Source organism: Alosa pseudoharengus, unplaced genomic scaffold, assembly GCF_046254945.1.
Source record: "Alosa pseudoharengus isolate Yale_2024_CS ecotype anadromous, Long Island Sound unplaced genomic scaffold, YU_APseudo_1.1 YU_APseudo_1.1_scf_7, whole genome shotgun sequence".
Classification (NCBI taxonomy): Eukaryota; Metazoa; Chordata; class Actinopteri; order Clupeiformes; family Clupeidae; genus Alosa; species Alosa pseudoharengus.
This window is the reverse complement of record NW_027468859.1, coordinates 37,223,217-37,245,839: the sequence shown is the minus strand read 5'-3', so window position 1 is coordinate 37,245,839 and position 22,623 is coordinate 37,223,217. Positions and strand designations below refer to the sequence as shown.

The following is a 22,623-nucleotide window of genomic DNA, read 5'->3' as shown; positions in this document are numbered from 1 at the left end:
ACTTTGTATTTGATTAATGTCATGTTATTGTACCTCCTGGCAAATATTGTACAAATTGTTCTATGACCATGAGTGTTTCCTACATAAATGTACTCTTTGATAAAATCTATATATATATAAAAAAAAAAAAAAACCTTCCAACTGATTGAATGAATAGCCTAGCTCATGGACGGATTATGGGTCACTGGCCCCCTGGGCACAGACATAAAAAAGAGCCCCCCTACCCATCTCAGAAAGTTAGAACATTTACATTTATTCATTTAGCAGACACTTGTCATCCAAAGTGACTTACAATTATATTACAAGGGAATACATTGACTCCAGAGCAACTTTGGGTTTGGGTTGCCTTGCTCAAGGGCACAACGGTGGAAACTGGCTACTGCTTCTTATACTCTACGTCAGTGTTTCCCAAACTTTTTTTCTGGCGACCCACTTTTTAAAAATGACAGACCATCGCGACCCATTTCACTTCAAATCTACCCTGCAACCACCAATATTGTTTTAGACCACAGGTTCTCCAACTTTTCTATGCCTCCCCCAACCATACATTGCTATAGGATCCCTGCTTTGAACACGGTTGTGTTGCATTTTGAGCACCATCAGCGTGAAAAGTTGGAAATGACTACTGAAAAGATACGTTTTAATGCGCATCCGAAAGTAGGGGAAATTCTCGCATGTTGCGCAGTCGTCATTCGTCAGCATAGTAAGCTGTTCCTGTATTTCTAAAAAAAAATGTTGTAGGCTACGTTGCGTTGCAGACAAATGGGTCCATAACACTTTGGACGTCAATTCCAATGTAAACAGCAAATAACTCAAGTCGTTATATTGTATTGTTGTATTATATTATATTGTATAGTCGTTATATCAGAACAAGAGGCGTTTGCGCAATAGCCGGAAGAATGCGCCTTTACTTTGGAGTTAGCGAGGTAGAAAATGAGAGGAATAGTGTTTAAAATGCCCATTTAAATTGTAGACTATAATGCACTGTTGTGCATTTTAAATCATAAATAAGAATGTGAGGAGGTTGCTATTAACTTTAAAGATTGCATCTGCAATCGAAACTGTATGCAAATTGAATGGCCTTATGTCCGGTCTATGGATGTCTGCTTTAGTTGACAGCACGGTCACTAGATTTTAATCGGTAAAGTTGAGGAGCTGGTATCTATTAATGTTCGTGCAAATAGGCGGATTCATGTCCTTTTATGACAAAACCGTGAATGTGGTAGTTAACAATCTACATCCTAATAGAAAACTGTTAGCTTTCCTGGTATCAAATGACAAATGGTATCAGTTAGGCCTATAACACAACATAAATTGTGCTGGCGACCCAAATAAAATCTCCTGCGACCCACCCGTGGGTCGCGACCCAGACTTTGGGAAACACTGCTCTACGTTACCACCATCCTAACCCGTCTGAACTGTTTAAAACTAACATGGGAAATAGCCATATAGGCTATTTAAAATCCTCTCTTGTATTTATTTTCAGCATCCGACACACAGCACCTTCGCTGAAAATGGTCGATGTGTGTGGCACTAAACCTTTGGTGTTCCGTCTTCATGAGGGAGCACCTGAGCTTGTGCGGCAGGTGCTTCTGGAGAGAGGCTGGGAAGAGTTTGAAGGACAGCAGCAGGATGAAGGAGACTGGAACCTTTACTGGCGTGCATCTGCCTTCCGCAGCTCCGACTATGAGAACATCATGCCCTGGCAGAGGCTCAATCATCACCCAAAAACAGTTGGCATTACCCGCAAAGACTGGCTGGCACGGAATTTGAGGAGGATGAGGGGCACATTTGGTTCAGTACTTTACAATTTCAGTCCGACAGCTTTCCATCTCCCTAATGACTATGTACGTTTTTTAGAGGAGTTCTCAAAGCATCGTTTAGCAAATGGTGGTAAGGGTGCTTACTGGATCTGCAAACCAGTGGATCTATCAAGAGGGAGAGGCATTTTCATTTTTGAAGATATTAAAGACTTAGCTTATGACTGCCCTGTCATTGTACAAAGATACATCAGTAATCCACTTTTGATTTCGGGCTATAAATTTGACCTTCGAATATATGTTTGTGTGAAGAGCTTTAGTCCTCTAACTATCTATATATATCAGGAAGGCTTGGTTCGTTTCGCAACTGAGAAATTCAACCTGGGTACGCTCAACAACCTCTACTCTCATCTAACCAACACCAGCATTAACAAATTTGGTCCTTTCTATTCAACCGATAAAGAACACATAGGCCAAGGCAGTAAGTGGACACTCAGCAAATTCCGCTGCTTCTTACGGAATATGGGCATTAATGAACTCGTGTTCTGGCAAAAGATCAACAATATCATAACTCTCACTCTGCTTACCATTGCCCCGTCCCTTCCTTCCAGCCCTAACTGTGTAGAGCTGTTTGGGTTTGATATCCTGATTGATGAGAACTTAAAACCATGGTTGCTGGAAGTCAACTACAGTCCTGCTCTCTCGCTGGACTGCTCCGCTGATGTAACTGTGAAAAAAGGACTCCTCAACGACCTCATTGACCTTTTGAACTACAAGGAAATTGACGGCCTTCGACAGAGGGGATACCTGAGACAAAAGTATAGGACCCCTTGCTATTTAGGGAGTCAAATTCCGCAGGCCAAAACTCCTGTAGTGTTCCTGCTCCCTAAGTCCCTCTGTGAACCATGTTGCAGGGAGAAGTGTCAGAGTCAGTCTTGCGTCTGCTGCAGGGGAGGCCCACCAGCGGAGTCCCGTGGTACAGCGCAGCAGTCGCCACATCATTCGAGTGAGAACTTGAATTGTGCCCTGCGGTTAGCCCTGGGATCGAGTTTGAAACCAGCAACAAGTTATCGCCGTAGGAAGACACGCTTCCTTCATTCACAGAGGCCAAAGCCTCTTGACCGTTCAAAGGCTTTGAATTTGGAATCAGAGAGTGAGAATGGATCGTGCGCAACAACTCCTGATATGTTGAGAGAAAGCTCCAAGAAGAAGGCAGGTAGTTCTGTGAAGTTACCGCCAATACATGGACATAAATACAAGTCAACTATGTATCCCTGGGATGACCAAGTTCAAAACAACACTGTGCCCCCATGCCGTGTGGGGGATTTCATACTGACGTTTCCCTTCAACGAGGTAACTCTGAAAGCCTCTCAGAAGAAGCTCAACATCAAGGTTGCCGTACAGGAAGTTCACAAACTCACCAGTCAGCTCTTGTCTTCCCGTGGTCATAAAGGAAAGCGAAGGAAAGAGGAGAGCAACAATACCTTCGGAGGAGAGGACAAGCTTGAGTCACTATTCTGGGGACCAAGGAACCCTCTATCTCTGAGCGAATGCTTCTTCAAAACTTGACTAATCTGTCATGTCATGAATGATATTGTGCTCCATTTAACTGCTTGGAAAAAGACAACATAACAAGACCTAACTCTTTAAATGGCAATAAATAACCCACAGCTTGGTCTTTCTATCTTGATATCTGGTCAATGTGAAATCAGAGAACTGTAAGGTCAGGTCACAAGGTCAAGTCTTCCTGAATACCGTATCTGTTGCCAGGTTGGAAAGGCATATGCCACTACATGATTAATTAGTTATCTTGTGCAGTTGTAGATATTTGGTGGCTTCAGTAAAAAAGTGGTGGCTTGAATAGCTGAATGTCCAAATAGCCACTGTAATTTTACCAAAACAAATACTTTGTGAAATATCTAACATTACAGGAATGCAGAAAGTAATGCCAAATTATATGGTTTTAGTTGTAATTTAGTAAAATTATGAATGTTCCGTCCTAAAGGTTCTGACAGCCCCTTTTTAGAAATAGGCCAGTTTTATCGGATTCAAGTTTTAGTCTGTTTCAACATGTTGAGTTGTTAATCCTTTTTGTGACACCTGCCGGTATCTTGTTTAAACACAGGCTGTATGGTGGTTTGCCAGAGCTTAGTACCCTGGAAACCGCTATTGTCTGGACTAACTGAGTTTCTAGAGCATGAAAGTAATGCCTCTTATTCAGAGAAGAAACATCAGTCAGTGGAGCAGCTGAGTCATTTCAACAATCATTTCAACAGTACCCAATTGGAGTAGAATTACTTAAGTAGTGCTAGGAAGGAAGTGAGTTTTGAGTTAAAGATAGAATTTCATTGATATAGTTAATATGAAACTATAGAACAGAGAACTCTATCAAGACACATAATCCAAATTCCAAGATGAAGATTTGCATGCTTAGATAGATAGATAAATAGTGAACAGTGCAGGGATTTGAACAGTGCAATAACTTTGATTGTTGTTAAATGTTAAATATGACAAGAATGTAAACATTATAGAATTGCTTAACAAACAAGAAAATAATATGCTTTAAGAACAATAGAATAACAATAAATTAAGTTATAAAGATAGAGATTGTAGAAGCAACAGGTATAAATATTATGACCAGAGTATTACCACAGTCTAGATTATGTAGAATGGCTTGTAGACTTAGTACAAATGCCTCTGCACTCCAAGTCAGTGACAGCCTGGAAAAATAAGGGACTATGGAAGTGCAATTTAATAAGTTGCTTCCTCATTCCTAATCAGTTTCACTGAGCTCATGAATTAGGAATAAGGCAAACTACTGAAAAGTTAAATCAAGTCTTAACACTTATGTTTGTGTGAGGGAATATCAGACATCTTCATTACTGTTGTATGAATTAGTAATGACAGCCCCAGTCTATAATCTGACACTGGGTTTTGTTCACCTGCATAAATTATTCCTGCCATGGCTAAGAGCCTCTTCAAAACACATTTCACACTTGGATAAGTCGATAAGAATTAAATTTATCCATTGGGAGTTAGCCTAGAAATATTTCAGCTGCAAGGAATAGGTAGATGAACAGAATAGTAAATGCCAGATGTCTATTTCTTCAAATATATTAAATGGCAGGTGTGAAGATATCCAGCTAAGAGGTGGGTGCGTGTCAAGAGTTCACAGTTCAAGTTAGCCCACAACATTATCTGCTAATCAGAAATGGCTTGTGTCATTTTGAAAATGTGTTAAGTGTGAACCCAGAACCTTTAGAAAATGCTGTGGAGATCATTTAGGTACAGTATATTTGGTATGTGAGTCGGAATGTGACACCTGAATGCAAGTGAGCTCTCAAAGGGGCATGAGAGGGCAGGTGTACAACAATGTGATCTCTAAACATGCATGGCAGACTGAGAAGCAAAGATCAGTCATGTTGAAGTCAGCTGACATACGTCTGATTATCTTTCCATATCTCTACTCTCGTGTCATTTGGAAACCTGCATTACTCAAGGCTGAAAAATTCTGTAGTGGTCAATTTAAAGTAGACCAAATTGTGAAGTTGAATGACACTATGTGACACTACATGACAAGGTTCAGTGAGAATTTCTCAGGTTGCACAGTTAAACATTACATACTTGAAATCTGGCTATTTTAATTGCAAATAAGGTAGGTATACTCTGCTTGTATAAACATTTTTATTAGAGATAAAGTTATTTTTCACAGAAACTACCTGGGCTGTGTAGTTTTATGCTTTGAGTTGGAAGCCACAAAACCATTCAAAGTGTTACAGCAAGTGTTAGCAAGCTTACATGCCCTACTGTACATCATCTAGCAGGACCATAGTAAGCCTTTTGAAACTGAGGGCCACAGGCACAGATATAAAGAATATGAAGCAGGAAGACACACACCTTTAATTTATGAACGCTTGTCATTGGTTATCAAATCCCTTGAAGCCCTTGTAGGATTATGAATTTATGTATCATTAACAAAATGAGAGAAAAACCAGGGGGTAAGTGGGCCCTGTCCAGACAGAGGTAAGTGAAGTAAGAAAGTGAAATCTACATAAGTCAGAAATGTCATTGTTATCTACAAATATCAATCGAAACATTTTAAAAATTGAAAGGTCACAGTGCATAGTTTCCAAACACCCTTGAGAAAAAGAGAGAGAGAATGAGGTCATGAAGGATCCTGTTTTTCGGCAGCTACAGTAGGTGGCAACTTTGAACATTCTGGAACATTTTGTTATATTATTTTACATTTAGGCCTGCTTAAATCATTTCTGTTGTTCATCATTTTTAAATTAGCCATAACATGCTTTTGAAGATTTAAGAACATACCTAACCTTTTATACACTGTGAAAAGGTCATAGCCTACTATTTTAAACCTACAGTATGGTTTCCTTATAGACCCACATGAACAGTTGTTCAGCAGAGGCCAACTGGAAAGCAACCGTCCAGGGTATAATACAGGAACAGTGAAGTGGAGAGGATACGCTCGGGGTAAAACTCTACAGAGACCACACATTACAAATAACAGAGCAACAGGCTGCAGCAGATTAAAATCTGACCCCAAATTAAGGGACAGAACCCCAACATACTCAATCCATTATTTTCTTAATGATATCTGCTTAACAAACAAAACCATTTCCTCTGTTTGTCTTGGCCAGGACTATCACCAAAGCTCAGCAAAGATCAGTTTGGACCGCAGGCCTGAAACTCGTACGGTTGTGCAGGATGCTGCAACAGCTCAAGAACCGGCCTTAAAGGTAACAATAGCGAGCATTAGGAGAGAGAGGAAGCTAGCGATGAGGAAGAGAGAGGAAGCTAGCGATGAGTCCTGCTGGAGAGAAGACAAGACACGGGTCACTGTCATGGAGGCACGGGAGGAGGGACAGAAGAACACTGAGACGGTGGGAGAGTGTGCTGTGCTGTCAGGCTATTCTGAGGCTATTCATTACTTACCCAGGCTGATCAATAAAGTTCCTCATATGAGAATGGTGGAGCTGGAGGAACAAAACAATGAAGAGCAAGAAGAGGACAGCGTGGAGTTTAAAAGATGAAGGAAGCAGCATTCACGCCTGGACACCAGGATAAAGTGGCAGAGCAGAGACCCAGTTTCCAGAGTAGCTCAGCTATGATACTGCCCTGCTGCAAGACACAAAAACTACAACCGGCAGAATGACACAGGGAAAATGTAAGTGATTGTAAAACCATTTTTGACATTGTGCAGTTTTATTATAAACTATCTGGCCAAAATATGAATCTGAAAATATTATACAATGCATTGCACACTGTTCTTCTGATAGTCTATTAATAGTAAAACATGGGCATCATAGCCAATGCATATTGTCCTGTAAGTGTTTATTTAGAGGAGGACTTACACCCTAGCTCCTGTCATTTCATCTGAGGTATTATTGGTCCATTAGTATCAGAAGTACAAGCTATCACCCTTGTAGCGTTGTTAATTACAAAATGCTATTTTCTATCCACAATACAGAGTGCTGCGACACTGGCTCTGCCATCCAAGCTCCCTCTACTGCCATCACAACTCCCCTGTATGTTATGTGATTAGCTGATTTCGTATTCACTAAAGGTGAGATGTTTCTTGCTTTCTTGGAGTTTCCGTGGAATGTGTGGCTTAATTCTCTGTTTGTGGAAGGTGACTTGTGTACTCTGACTACATCTTTTCTCTCTTTTTTTTTAATATGAGGTTATAGCAGCTCAAGGTCTCAGTTCATAAATATGGTTGATATGGTGATGTTGCCACTGTTTGCCAGCTTGATCATTTGTAAATCCCGTACTCATCCATTCATGAACTGTACATGCAACTCACAACTGTGCATGCTGTACATTCATTAACTATACATGCAACTCTAGTAATTTCAGAATTGCTCAGCTGGCTGAGCACCCACACTATGTGTACATACAAGATAAGCAAAAACATCTGAGTGTTTAGCAGAGATAGCAGGTTGGGACCAGTGGTCCACTCTATCTTTAGAATTCTGTAGGGATGAAAACCATTAAGAAGATGCATTTTTTTCAAAATAACAGTCCCTGGCTTTACATTTCAATTTGTCCTGATAAATTCCCTTTCTCTTTTTCACATTTTCCTTCCATTGTTTTACAGTTTTGTCGCTATTGTTTTGTCTTCCACTCCTAAGCCCAATAGGGCACAGGTTGAAACATGCCAAAAGTTGTAAGCCACTGTTTGATCATTGGTCAGTGCTGTCAAAAGTTTTTTGTATTATTCATTGTGTAAAGTCATTATTTGAAAAGTAAATACAACGTATAAGCTGTCCAATGAATGTAGTGGAAAGTACAACATTCCCCTCTAGTAGTACAGGAGAAGTATTGTACCACAAAATATAAAGTACGAGTACCTTAAAATTGTAAAATTGTTGAAAGTAAATTCTCCACTACTACTGCCTTAGATACTGCCTGGTACGTATATAGGCCCATGCAAAATGTTCATGTGAGTCCCAAAACACCCTGAGATACTCCAACAGCCTTTTACCCACATCAGATAAGCGCTGGAACTTTACCAGAGGTGTCTGCAAACCCGCTATATGTGAAAAGCATCAGCTGACACTGCTGACTGTGCTGGTGTGTGGCGCTAGACTAAAACAGTGAGTAGGTCAACGTGGGCAGATGTGTCTCGCTCTTTGTAACTGTATGACTGTTTTTAGAGGCAAGAGTGCATAATGTTACTGATAACCATCAGTGTGCTCTTGAAGTCCTGCCTTGCTCGGGGTACATGAGCAAACACAATCATTCCTGTGAACTTTTCATGTGAAAGTCATATCTCACAACTCTTCAAATAGGTGCAAAAATCTCAGCTCTGAAATAGTGACACGGTTTTGGTTATAGTTACTGTATATGATTTAACAGATGCTGTTGTCCAAAGCAACTTACAAATGAAAACAACACAATAGTTAAAAATGAACAGTGAACAGTAATACAATGCTGGTAATACTACATTAAGGAAAATAGCAATAATAAACATTAATGTCAATGCAATATCAGTGATCAATAGCCTATGAAAATAAACAAATACCATACTAACCATAACTCATAAGAACCACTTAATTCATTAAGTGTATGCTGAACAGATATGCCTTTAGATCCCTCTTGAAAGACCCAAAACTATCACAGGAATGGAGAGCACTGGGTAACTCATTCCACCATTGAGGAACCACTGAGGAAAAGAGTCTTGAATTTGACTTACAGTAGCGTTTATGGCTGGTCAACACAACAGACACTCATCAGAAAACCGCAGTGGGTGGTTGAGGATGTAAAGCTGGATCATAGAATTCAAGTAGCAGGGAGCAGATCCAGTAAGTAGACGAGACATTTCAATTTTATTCTGGCCACTATAGATTAGATTAGATTAGATTAGATTAGATTCAAATTTATTGTCATTGTGCAGAGTACAATTACAAAGACATAGAAATGCGGTTTGCGTCTAACCAGAAGTGCAAACAAAAACAGAAAAGTGTAATGTGATATACAAGTACACAAGTGGTGCATAGACAGGACAAGATATATAGTGCAGTGTAGACAAGTGGTGCATAGACAGGACAAGATATATAGTGCAGTGTAGACAGTAGTATACAGTTGGTTTACAGAAAGTGGTTTACACTAATATAAATTAAATTTAAATATGTGCAGTGTATTTGCAGTGAACTTATAAGAGCAGAATAGATATGGCTATGTAGTATGAACATTGTATGAACAACATGTCAGATATGTGCAGTGTAGTAGCAGTAACATTATAAGAGTACTGTAGTAAGAACAATATAGATATATGCCGTATGTTAACAGAATATATTCTACCGTATAGACAGATGTGTACAGAATGTACAGCTATGTGCAGTGTGGTAACAGTTCCATTGCAGCAGAAACAGTAACATTATAAGATTAGTAAGAATAAGTGTACAGTATGTTCAGGATGAATATGAAAAGCAGTAGAATATGGCTATGTATAAGTGTAATAACAGTATGTAGATTTATATAAATAAAAGGGTGGGATAGGGTACTGCAATGCTCAGGGGGGGGGGGGGGGGGGGAATCACCGTAGTGTCTTCTGCAAACTTGTCGTAGGTGAAGACAGAGTAAAGGAGAGGGCTCAGCACACATCCCTGTGGTACGCTGGTGTTCAGAGTGATGGTCTGTTGTTTAGGAAGTCCAGAATCCAATTACAGAGGGAGGTATTGATGCCCAGTTCACTGGTGATCATTTTGGAGGGGATGTTGGTGTTGAAAGCTGAACTGAAGTCAATGAACAGCATTTTTACATAGGTGTTGCTATTGTCAAGGTGGGACAGGACAGAGTGAAGTGCCGTAGAGATGGCATCCTCTGTGCTGCTGTTCTGACAGTAGGCGAATTGGAAGGGGTCCAGTGAGGGTGGTAAGCAGGTCTTGAGGTGGGCCAGTTCTGAATCAGTTGTAACGATCTTACACAAGCAGGCTAGCAACAGTGAATTACAATAGTCCAGTTTGAGATAACCATGGCTTGTAGCCTACAAGAAGTTGTGTGGAATCTTGTATCAGATAAGGTCAGATCTTTCTAATGTTGTAGGCGAACTTCAGAGGTCTATTATGACGCCCAAGTTACGTGCCGATATAGTTGTGGTCAGTGGAAATGAGTCAAGCTGGATGTTCGAGAGCAAGTTTTGGTTGCAATATTTTGCAAGCCTAGACATCTCAAACCACAAGCCAAACTCTATTATAGAGCAACTCTAAATTTGCTCTATTGCATTGAATTGCAAAGTTTTCTCCGAGTTCTTTACACCCATTCGCCTTTTAAATGTTGCAATGGCCGGATCTTTTCCCTCTGATCAGTTCTCCAAATGCTCTCTTTCTACAACTAACGAAAGAAAACGAAAGAAAATCTGTCTGCCTGCATGGCAAAGCCAGCTGTGCAGCGATTACCCATACTAGTGATGTAGGAGCTAAATGACTCAGGCTGGGTGGGACTGTTAACCTTTCCATTCTGGTGGTTTCAAGTTTGTTGTTGCTGTAAGTACCTGTCATCGTTCAGGAAATCACATCAGCATGTCTATGACCCCATTTTGTCCCAGCATCAACCATATCAATAAGTCAATAAATGTATGATGCAAGTCTCTTTTGAATACAGCATGTTCATTTAGACGGGTATTTTACCTGCCACAAATGTCCCATAGAGGCATGGTAGTGTACACATAACTACCCTCATCACTACTGCTTAGATTATAAGGCAGTTTATTAACAACATATAGAGATGATTAACCAAAACATTAACTCAAGTTTCAACTGACCATAATTCATAGACTATTTTCCACAAGCCACAACATCTGCTGAGACGCATGAGTCTGTTGAAAATCACACCTATTTGGCAATTTCCAATGGCAGATACTAAGTAGTATTAAAAGAATGTTTCAATTTTGGGCAGGAGTTTGGGCAATGTTAGCGCCATCATCATCAGACACCAGCTGCGTCTGAAGCCTTCTTGGCCTAACTCACTAAACCACAAGAGGGTGCTTACATGAAAAAATGCCTTTGAAATGGTCACAAGGCTGGTGTTGTACAGTACTAGCGTGATGGTTGTGGTGTGGCCTGGCGTGTTACTCTTTAGGTTGGGTATTGCTACAGTGTCTGTATGTGACGCAGAGAGGATCGGTTATTTGAGGCGTGTCCTGTGCACAGCTCAAATCAGACAATTCACATCAAAGAGAGTGAAACTGCTCATTCTAGTTTTGCATGTCACATTCCTTTTTAGTGCTCATTCATTTGCAAGCATAATTATTTAATTTCAGACTTTTAGGATTTAGGTTTCATTTTGGATTTTGTTTAAAAACCCTTCTTCAATGAAAGGATCTTACACTGTACTTACTAGGGCTGTCAAAATAACTGATTAATTTCGATTAATTAATTTGAGAAAAAATAACTGATTAAAAAAAATAACGCAGATTAATCGATTCCGTGTGACCTTTGACCCCGAGCCATTCTAGTCAGTAACCATTAGACTGTAAAATGAAGGAGATAGAAGAAAATGTGCTGCCTAGATCATTGATTGGAACATTTACTTTTAAAAAACAGCCTGATGTTGATAAAAATAAAGTGTTGATTAAAATAAAGCCCTCTGCAATGTCTGCAGCAAGGAATTTGCATATCACCGGAGTTCGTCAACTCTAAAGTCGCACATCAATGCAAAGAAATAATGTTGACATTCAGGGGAGTGTTAATTTATTTTCATTGTGTCCCCTACAGTAGGTTATATCTGTGGCCTGAAATGCCTTGCACAGTATGTGAAAAAAACTTCTTCCACTTTTGAATTGATTTCCTCAGCATATTAGGTCATATCATAGATTATTATGGCCATTATTTGAACAGTGAAAATAATAATAAAAGAGTTTTTGAACTTTAATGTCACTAATGCTGATTATTCAATGATTCATTTGAATTTAAATATTTAAAATACTTTCACAGCAAAAAATATATATGCGATTAATTTAGATTAATTAATCACAGAGTATGTAATTAATTCGATTATTTTTTTTAATCGATTGACAGCCCTAGTACTTACACCTACTTCGGATCCTCGATAAGGACCCAGGCAATCTTCAGTCAACAGTCTTCCTGTTAGCATCTGTTGTCTTACCATTAAACCACAAGAAAGGTGACTCTTGGGAAACACCTCAATACAAGCCACAGGTGCTTGATGATTCATGGCACACACACTTGAGAAGTATTGTCATTGCATACGTGTTCAACTCTAGATGTATCAGCGCTGGCCTATTTAGATCCTGGGGCCTTATCAGTTCAGATAATCTGTGTCACTTCACACAACCGAGAACTGACACTTGTGGGTTGGTGGCTCAACGTTCTGAACTGATCTTGAGGTTGGGGAGGGGTATCAGTTGGTACTGGAAGGCATCACACAGGCCAGGTCTCAGCTCTATGGTTAGTCAGTCGCTAGTTATCGTGCACCATCAATCAGATTAGGTTTTGTTTCTGCTGGTACAGTAACAGTAGCTTAGTTCTTTGGCCATTTTGACAGGGCCTTTTTGGGTATCTGTAAAAAGAGAGCAGGGGCCTGATTACAGAAACAACCTATCTTTGAAACTTAAGCTAAGATAGGACAAGCAGTTATTTTCTGTGTGAGAGAATTTGATCCGGTCGTCTGTTATACAATTAGAATGAGTTTATTTTGAAAAACACATAATTTCTGTATCTCTGGGTTAAGGGTGTGTGTGTGTGTGTGTGGGGTGGGGGGGGGCAGATATTAGGATTTGATTTGTAATATAGGCACATTTTTGAAAGTCAGGCTTCAGTTAAATATTCACTATATACATTTAAAAATGACTAAAATATTACTTCTTGGGTAAGACCAGTGCCCAATGTTGAAATATTGTATTAAATTAAATTATTGTGTATTATGTTCATCGTGTTGCCTCAGGAAGTAACAAAATACTCCCATCCCAAATAATCCTGAGGAAGTAACAAAGTACTCCCATCCCAAATAATCCTGAGCTGAATGATTCATTGCGGATTGCAATTAGCTAATTGTTTCAGTTCAAATTTTGTTTTGATTAAAAATCAATCTTTCAGCCCTACTATTATTGAATATTGCATAGATGAGTGTAGTATATACAATATACTATATATCATTTATAGTTTATACTTTGCACTGTCCAGCACAATTAAAAAAAGGAAAGTAACTTGTAACTTGTCAGTATTTTATTAACTATGTACTTTTAAAATTTTACTTGAGTAAGTTTCTAAAAAAGGACTTTTCAGTTTTACTTGAGTCAAATTTGAAGGGAGTAATGTATTCTTTTAATTGAGTACAGATTTTCTGTACTCTACCTAACACTGTCAATAACTACATCACATGTATAGTGTATATCCTACTGTACATGACAGGTGAGATTGTCACGTTTATCCGTCCTTCACATGGCCATAGATAAATGACCAACATGAATGCGAGGGTGATACTGAAACTAGTTGACAGATAACAGCATCCCTCAAAAGTATCACTTTAATATGACCTAGTATGACATTTTAGGAGGAGTTCTTTTGTCCAAGCATTTCGTCTGAATAAATTACATCTACCATGAGTTTCTCATGTACACAAAATGCTGCATCATCTGTTCACGCCTCTACAGGATGCAGATATACACAGGAAGTGGGCTGCCTTCGCAGGCTGTATATAACTCAGTCAGAGGAGCGCTGAATCTACAGGCCAGAAGCTACTGAATCTACAGGCCAGAGCAACTGGACAGACTTTGATACCATCTTCAGCGACCTGCAGCATCCGAAGCTCAAACTCAGACAGTGGAATCATGGCCACAACACAAGGCTCCCACACATCACAGGCAAGATATCTAGACTTACTTGATTGTTTATCAACTTGTTGATCTTTTTCCCCCCCGTCATTTTAGTGAATGAACCATTAGTATGGAATGCTCACAATAGACACCATTTACAGTAAATACCAAGTTTACAAATTATTATTATTTTATTTACTGTGAAAAATACTAACTTTAAAAATGCTAAAAGCAAGTAGTGCACTTAGTGGTTGTGTGACATGAGATTTAGCGTTTGAGCTCGATTGTAATGACCTGACCTGAAGAGTGATGGAGTGTTATACTACACTTTGCCTGTCTGTTTAGGTGTAAGTAAGTCACATTGCTGCGTGTTACACTACACTTTGCCTGTCTGTTTAGGTGTGAGTAAGTCACATTGCTGCGTGTTTACCTCCTCTAATGTAGGTCTTTAAGACTGTGCTGGTGTTGGCCTTGGCTCATATGCTGCTGGTGGATGGTGTCTACGCAGAGAAGATAAGGCTAACGGTCAACAACGCCCCTCCCAGACAATCTTATCAAATCTCAAAATCTCTAAATGACAGGTCTCTTTCACCATGGGAAAGCATGTGAGTGGTGATTGTCTTTTCAAATATAAATTAAAACAGATGTTTATTTAGTTTTCACAACAGAAATTTGCTAAAATTTTCTCTTATCAGTTCTCTTATCAGTGAACTCTGAAAACCTGTGAACAAATGGGTGTTTAAAAAGTAATCTTCTTAGCAGTACTATGATGTGTCTATGTTTGAAAATGTGTGTGTGTGTGTGTGTGTGTGTGTGCGCGCGCATGTGTGTGTGTGTGTGTGTGTGTGTGTGTGTGCGCATGTGTGTGTGTGTTTGTGTTTATATGTAGGCATAATCTATCACAGCCAATTGGTTGCAATGTATACTATCTGCAGTATACTGATGGTTCTGTCTGTCTCTCTCTAGCACCACATCGGACATCAACAGGATCCCAAAGTTCATCAGTGAGGCGCGGTGTCTGAAGCAGGGCTGCATCTGGCCTAACGGGTCGGAAGACCAGGGCCTTGCGTCTGTGCCCATCCAGCTCGAAGTGCTGGTTCTAAAAAGGTCCGGCAGAGGTCAACGGAAAGGGAGACGGAGGTCTTCAACGATATTGTACAAGCCAAGCTACCAGGTCATCACTGTGGGTTGTACGTGTGTCCGGCCCATTGTTACCGAGATGACGGACTGAGACGAATCGTCAGGGAAATGCCAGCTCACCATTTTGTGGTGAATCAGCAGAACTGTAGCCTCAAATCATCTTTTTCTGAGTGGGGATGACGAGGTTTTGATACTATCATTTATTGGACATTAATTATATTATTTATATTTATACTTTGAACTTCTGAATATGTTGACCCTTCCCTGTGAGAGCCGGGTTACTTGTAATTATGACCGCCGCGCAGCGAAGCGGCGGTCATATAGGTTTAGTCAGATTTTTTTTTCTTTTTTTTTTTTTCGCATGTCCAAATTTCCGTCAAGGATTCCCGAGACACTGAAAGACCGGGGTACACGAAACTTGGTGGGCATGAACACATAAACGTGTACACGCACACATGCACACAATTCAAGAATTTCTCAGAATTATGAACAGGCAAGATGGGGGTGGGGTTGTATAAAATTAATTTTACATGTGAAATCTATGAACTAATCATGTTTTGGTACTTGTTGTCTAGCAGATACCAGTGAGAATTGAGTGTGGATAATGCAATTTAGTGAGACAGTTAGAATCATATAGGCCTTTCAGCGTGATTTATTTTTGTGGAAAAAATGTGCTGGACTGGGCGGCGGTCATATTTTGTACCGCTCTGCGGTACATCTAGTTTAATAAGTTATAGAAGAAACCCACATAAGCATTGCTGATACATTTCCAATAAATACATTGCCAAGTGTCTTTATTATGACCGCCACGCAGCGAAGCGGCGGTCATATAGGTTTAGTCAGATTTTTTTTTTCTTTCTTTTTTTTCTTTTCTTTCAAATTTCCGTCAAGGATTCCTGGGACACTGAAAGACCGGGATACACGAAACTTGGTGGGCATGTAACCCCACATGGATAGCATGGAACCATCGTTTTTCGTTTTGATCTGTAGCCCCCCCGCTGGACTGGACCCCCGAAAGGAGGGTAGGGCAGACACAGTTTTCTGTGAATATCTCGAGAACCGTAGGGTTTAGGAGGACCATTTTTTTTTTGTATGTTGATCTCAAGGGGCCATGTCAACCCATTCCAAAACAACTCATTTCATGTATAGCGCCACCTAGTTAAACACAAACAAGTAAAAATGAGGTGTTGTAATCGCAGGTATCTGTGACCTAACATAGTCAAAACTGCACGAAATTGGAAGTGTAGGATCATTATGACACCCTCTGAATGCACACCAAGTTTCGTGGAATTCCGTTCATGGGGGGCCACACAATAAATTAATTTATGTTACTATACACCAACTGGCCTGTAAGTGGCCGGAGACAGTTTTCTGTGAATATCTCGAGAACCGTAGGGCCTAGGAGGTCCACCTTTTTTTTGTATGTTGGTCTTAAGGGGACACATCAACCCATCCCATTACCACTTATTTCATGTATAGCGCCACCTAGTTAAAAATTAAAAAGCAAAGAATTAGGTGTTTTCATCACAATATCTCTGGCTGACATGGTCAACACTGCACGAAATTGAAAGTGTAGGATCATTATGACACCTTCCGAATGCATGCCAAGTTTTGTGAACTTTCGTTCATGGAGGGCCTTACAATAAAATGATTTATGTGTACATTTAGTGACCGTACACCAACAAGGATTCCTGGGACACTGAAAGACTGGGGTACACGAAACTTGGTGGGCATGTAACCCCACATGGATAGCATGGAACCATCGTTTTTCGTTTTGATCTGTAGCCCCCCCGCTGGACTGGACCCCCCGAAAGGTTGGTAGGGCAGACACAGTTTTCTGTGAATATCTTGAGAACCGTAGGGCCTAGGATGACCAATTTTTTCTGTATGTTTGCCTCCAGGGGTCATGTTAACCCATTCCATGTGCACACATGTGCATAAACAGATACACACGCACACACATACATTCACAGTAATCATACGTATGACACATACTCACACAGTAGACATATGTACGCATGCATGCACATGCACAAACACACATACGCAGACAAACACACAAGCACGCACACACACACACACACACACACACACACATAAACATAAACGTGTGCACGCACACATGCACACAATTCAAGAATTTCTCAGAATTATGAACAGGCAAGATGGGGGTGGGGTTGTATAAAATGAATTTTACATGTGAAATCTATGAACTAATCATGTTTTGGTACTTGTTGTCTAGCAGATACCAGTGAGAATTGAGTGTGGATAATGCAATTTAGTGAGACAGTTAGAATCATATAGGCCTTTCAGCGTGATTTATTTTTGTGGAAAAAATGTGCTGGACTGGGCGGCGGTCATATTTTGTACCGCTCTGTGGTACATCTAGTTAGATTTCAGTATTATGTTTGCCTGTTAGTTATATTGGTTGTATTGTAGGTTCATTGCATGTCTTCGGAAACACTGTTACACAGCCATGCAAATAAAAGCTTCACAGTGTGTTAGAGTTGTTTGCTGTTGGTGTCTGTGTGCTACGGTTACTTTTACATCAAAAAGTACTTGCACTTCATCATTAGACAGCTCCACTTTCAAGACACGTTTCAAGACAAATGGGCAATGGTAGGTGGGACACTATTTGATATAATATCTCTCACTCTCTTATACACACTCTTAATTCTCATTTAAATATCATGTCAGGAAAGTCAACATAAGACAAGAGGCAACTTTTTTTGTTTATTTATGTCAAGAGAAGCTTTAACTGAACATGCCGAAAAAAGAGACAATTTTAGCCATTAGGACGTCAAAGACATTGATAGCGAATAGAGGTGCCATATTTCTTAACACATTGAGTGACCTCCAGTGCTAAAAACATGGCATACACATTATGTGGGAGGGTGGCATTGGGAAAGACAAAAAACATTCCATGAAATTCCCCTTTTTGGCCCACACTGAACACCATAAGCATTACTACACTTAGCGTACATCAAGCATCCACTTCCCACCTGCTCCACCAGTGAAGAGCAGCTATCTTTTGCAACAATTTTAGCAACTCTGAGTACTTCACTCATGATGTACCAAAACAAGCAAGCACAACAGCGTGGATTCCATAAGGATTTTTTTTTTTTTTTAAGTTGTCCTACAAAGCTGCCCAACGTGGCTTGCATACACAGTACCACCAGCACAACCTGGAGGTAATCAGAAGGCTAGCTGCTCCTCGTGCACACTGGGACTTGTATGCTCCTGGTGCACACTGGCACTGGGTATGATTTTTTTTTTTTTTGTTCTTTCACAGGGATAATGAAGTCATCACATACAGTATGCAAAAACCTGAAAGTACATCAGCAACACGCTCAAGCTAGATACACAAACACATGTCCCAGTGCTTCTGCTGCCCGTCTAGATACACAAACACATGTCCCAGTGCTTCTGCATGTCCCAGTGCTTATGAAGTGCAGTGGAATGAAAGAAAAAAACTAAAAGTCTATTGTGCTTGTGAATCTGCAGTGCAATAATGAGTTGCTTGAGATATAGTATGCTCCCATTATGAAGCTAAAGTTATGAAGTGTGAATTATAGTTTGCTAAATAGACAGACACACACACAGACCAGTAGATCATGTGCATCACATGCAGAGTTGGTTTCTGACTGAAAACAAATGGTAACACAATCCTGACCAGATTTTTTGCCAATTTTGTGAATGGTATATTGTAGTATTTATGGATTTATTGAAATTGACTGGTTCAAGGATACAGTGTTTATGTACATAACTAACAAGCAGATTTCAAGAATGTCCATGCGTGTCTGTGCAGTTGGCATATACTAAGTGTGTGTGTGTGTGTGTGTGTGTGTGTGTGTGTGTGTGTGTGTGTGTGTGTGTGTGTGTATGTACATGCGTGCTTATGGATAGGTCAGAGTTAAGTGTTTGTGTGTGTGTGTGTGTGTGTGTGTGTATGTGTGTGGGTGTGTGTGTGTGTGTGTGTGTGTGTGTGTGTGTGTGTGTGTGTGTAGGTGTGTTTGTGTGGTTGTGGGCGTGCACACATGTTTTCATACATAGTGACATTTTGCAGTACAGCAAGTGGTTACGAATGGGCAAACGTACTCTGAACACTCAGGATGATATTTAGAGCAAATTAGATCAAATTTTCCCTCCCTTTGGCTAAAGTGAAGAATATTAATAACTGTCTCTTTTTTTCTTTCCTCTCTTCCTTCACTGAGGTCCATCAGAGTGACCTGAGACATGCTCCCCACCTCTCTCCTCCTCCCATACCCCCCCTCCCCCCTCACACACACACACACACACACACACACTCTCTCTCTCTCTGTCAATCATTTCACCTTTTCACACCAACCACGGTGCACAATGGGCTGCCACAAACGTCGGCTTCTCTTAACATGGATTTCTCAAGACATAGTTTTGTTTTGGTTGCTGTTTCTCTAGACAAGGTTGGCATAGTTCATGAACGTCGACGATTTGAGAATTGAGTTTGCTCACGTCTTCATTTTCCTGCCTGTGTGTGGTTTGAGCTTCCCTGCATTTCGTTTTGTGTAGTTGGTTGGTCTCCTCTCCTCCCTTCATTTGTCTGTCTGTTTTCTCCTCTTCCTTGACTAGCGACAGCAGTCTTTAGTTGTTGTTCTCTGTGTCTACCGACATGCCTCCTCCTTCATCTCCTTGTTCTTACGCACCTCCTCTGCATGCTTGTCCTGAGGTTGGCACACAGACACACACACACACACACACACACACACACACACACACACACACACACACGCACACACACACAAGGACATAAATATAAATATAAATATAGACATAAACACGCACAAACACACACACGTTCCCGTGAACACAAAAATACACACACAGATAAACACACACACATGCACACACGCACACACACACGCACAAAACTGCTTTAGTATTGTGCATATATTAGCAAACACAGTAGAGTAAAGGGAGGTATAAACACAGACGAGAACAAAGATGGAAGCACAAAGCAACCCCCCTCCCCCTTATGAAACATTAATGCAGCAGAGCAAAACATCAGCGCAGTGTTACAAACATAAAGCAAACCCATTACTCCTGGGCAGCCATTACAGAGGCAGTTGTTAGTTCCTCTCACCCATCACAGTTTCAATATTGCTGAAGTGGGACTGGCAGTATACTGGAAGTGACTGTTTTGCCACACATATATTGATACAAGACATAAAACATCTTTTACTACCCAGAGTATCTTTCTGAAACAGTGTGGCCTTTTGCAGTGCTACCTGATGTGTCTATAAGGCCTTTCCCTGCCTTTGTATGCGTATGATAATGAAGAAACTGTAGGCCTATTTGAAACGTGAGCCAATGCTTTCATGAGGCATCAGTCAAGGTCTGTGGGTGGTTGTGAGGACGTTGATTTGATATACTCCACAGAAAAGTTGCTAGAATCCATGGTCCTCTATTCATTTATCATCTTGTGTTTTAGACAGACTAACACATGACAGACTTGTGTTTTAGACAGACTAACACATGACAGACTTGTGTTTTAGACAGACTGACACATGACAGACTTGTGTTTTAGACAGACTAACACATGACAGACTTGTGTTTTAGACAGACTAACACATGACAGACTTGTGTTTTAGACAGACTAACACATGACAGACTGACACATGACAGACTGACTGCACCCTACCTTCTCCTGCAGCCTTTCCAACATGGCCGCCAACAGGGCCTCGCGGTTCTCCTTGTTGGTCTCCATCTTCTGCTCGAGCTTCTCCTTGGCCATCTTGATGAAGTTGTTGTTCTCCTCGAACGCCTTCTGGATGACCTCACGCTCGTGCTCGCGCTTCTCTGCTAAGTGCTTGAGCAGCTCCGCCTCTTGACACTAGGGGGCGACAAACACCAAGGAGTGGAAACGATGAAAAGGGTGTGGGCTGGAGAGAGCGAGAGAGATCAATGGCTACAGAAAGAGGCACATTAAAACGAGAGGAGGTAAACTAGGGGCATAGCATATGTATCTGCTTAGGCACTTTAGTAGTGTAGTATTATACTGTTGCCTTCTCAAGTAATATGCAATTGTAAGACTTGAGTCCTGTCATGTGGATTCCTCCAACTGTAACCTTTTGTAGCCTACTATGTTGAATCTTTTGTTACATATCCTACTCTCCAACCTTTATTTGACATCTTTGTCAGACAGAAAGAGCGGCAAATTTCAGATCAGCCTTTATGGGTCCTTTATGCCTTTATTGTCCTTTATGGGTCTATGTGTCTATGTGTGTGTCTGCCTGTGTGTCGGTGTGTCTGTCGGTCAGTCTGTCACCGCACCTTCCTCCTCTCCTCAGCTGCCTCTAGTTTCTTCTGTATCTCCTCCAGGGAGGGGTCTTTGCGTTGGGGCATGGCGGAGTTGAACTCGGGCACGCCGTCAAACGAGGGCGGTTTCAGGATGACCTCGAAGGCCTGGCCGGACGCACGTTTGTTCAGCTCGATCACTTCCACCTCTTTGATCACGCACCAGTTCAGGTCCACCGCATCTGCCCAAGACCAGGCACGGACACACACACACACACAAACACACACACACACACACACACAGCTGTCTAAACAACACCAACCCCTGGCACCCGCCTGCCTAGCCTTGTGGTTTGGAAACTCCATAACCACCGCCATCAATCCCCATACTCTGAGAAAGGCTGCATTTATGTTTGTGTCAAGTGCAAAAAGGGGATTGACAGAAAACGAATAAAATCATTAAATTAAAAAAAAGAATTTTGCGTAAAGAACCATTTTGTCAAAGCATTATACTGAAACAATCTTGTCTATATGGGCCTGAAAGGCCAAGCAAAGCCCTGTTTTATAGTGTGGAATAAACGAAAAATCTCCTCTAGCTCAGTCATGTTGATCCATTTCTTTGTGTCTGGGTGTGGGGTGTGGGCCTCCTCTTACCCTCGGCCTTGTACTGGGGCTTGTCGCTCACTCTGGAATTCAGACAGGAGCAGAGCAGTGACACCAGAGGGAGTTCCTTCACCTTGTCTCTGTACGCTGCGGGAAACAGGCGGAGAACAAGGCAGGCTCTGTGAGCTCAGGCCGTCGACGGAACAGCGGCCATCGGGCATCGGACAACAACAGGAACAGGAGGGCTGAGATGCATCTACAGCAAGTTCCTTACATGGAGACGTGTGCTTGGGTGCATTACCTACCTGCCAACGTCATTCTGTCACAATGTGTTGTCTTTACTCTGGCTGATGTCCTGTTTAGGCCCTGGACAAGTAAAAAAGCAGACATGTTGAAATTAGACCCTGATTCACAATAGGGATTTAATGCTGATGAAAATAAGATTGTCTGTTTTTGTCTGTTAGTGATGCGCTGGCAAAAATACATTTACAATTGCGTTTATTCATTTAGGAGACAGTTTCATCCAAAGCAACTTAAAAAATGAGAATTAAA

The 22,623-nt window shown here is 40.9% G+C and overlaps 2 protein-coding genes across 2 annotated transcripts in view; one reads left to right on the top strand and one right to left on the bottom strand.

Annotated features, from left to right (window-relative positions):
- The first annotated feature begins 1,514 nt into the window (after positions 1-1,514).
- ttll2 (tubulin tyrosine ligase-like family, member 2) lies at positions 1,515-3,329 on the top strand. The gene has a single exon (XM_076271971.1). The coding sequence runs from the start codon at positions 1,515-1,517 to the stop codon at positions 3,327-3,329; it is 1,815 nt and encodes a 604-aa protein (XP_076128086.1).
- Positions 3,330-17,908: 14,579 nt separating this feature from the next.
- Positions 17,909-22,623, bottom strand: part of LOC143109874 (stathmin-4-like) — a 7,921-nt gene continuing 3,206 nt past the window's right edge. The window contains exons 2-6 of the mRNA XM_076272677.1: positions 22,377-22,437; positions 22,123-22,218; positions 21,505-21,710; positions 20,873-21,064; positions 17,909-19,895 (exon numbers count right to left, since the gene is read on the bottom strand). Coding sequence (XP_076128792.1) covers positions 19,836-19,895; positions 20,873-21,064; positions 21,505-21,710; positions 22,123-22,218; positions 22,377-22,389 — 567 coding nt within the window. The 5' untranslated portion in view covers positions 22,390-22,437 and the 3' untranslated portion in view covers positions 17,909-19,835. The remainder of the gene's footprint in view (positions 19,896-20,872; positions 21,065-21,504; positions 21,711-22,122; positions 22,219-22,376; positions 22,438-22,623) is intronic.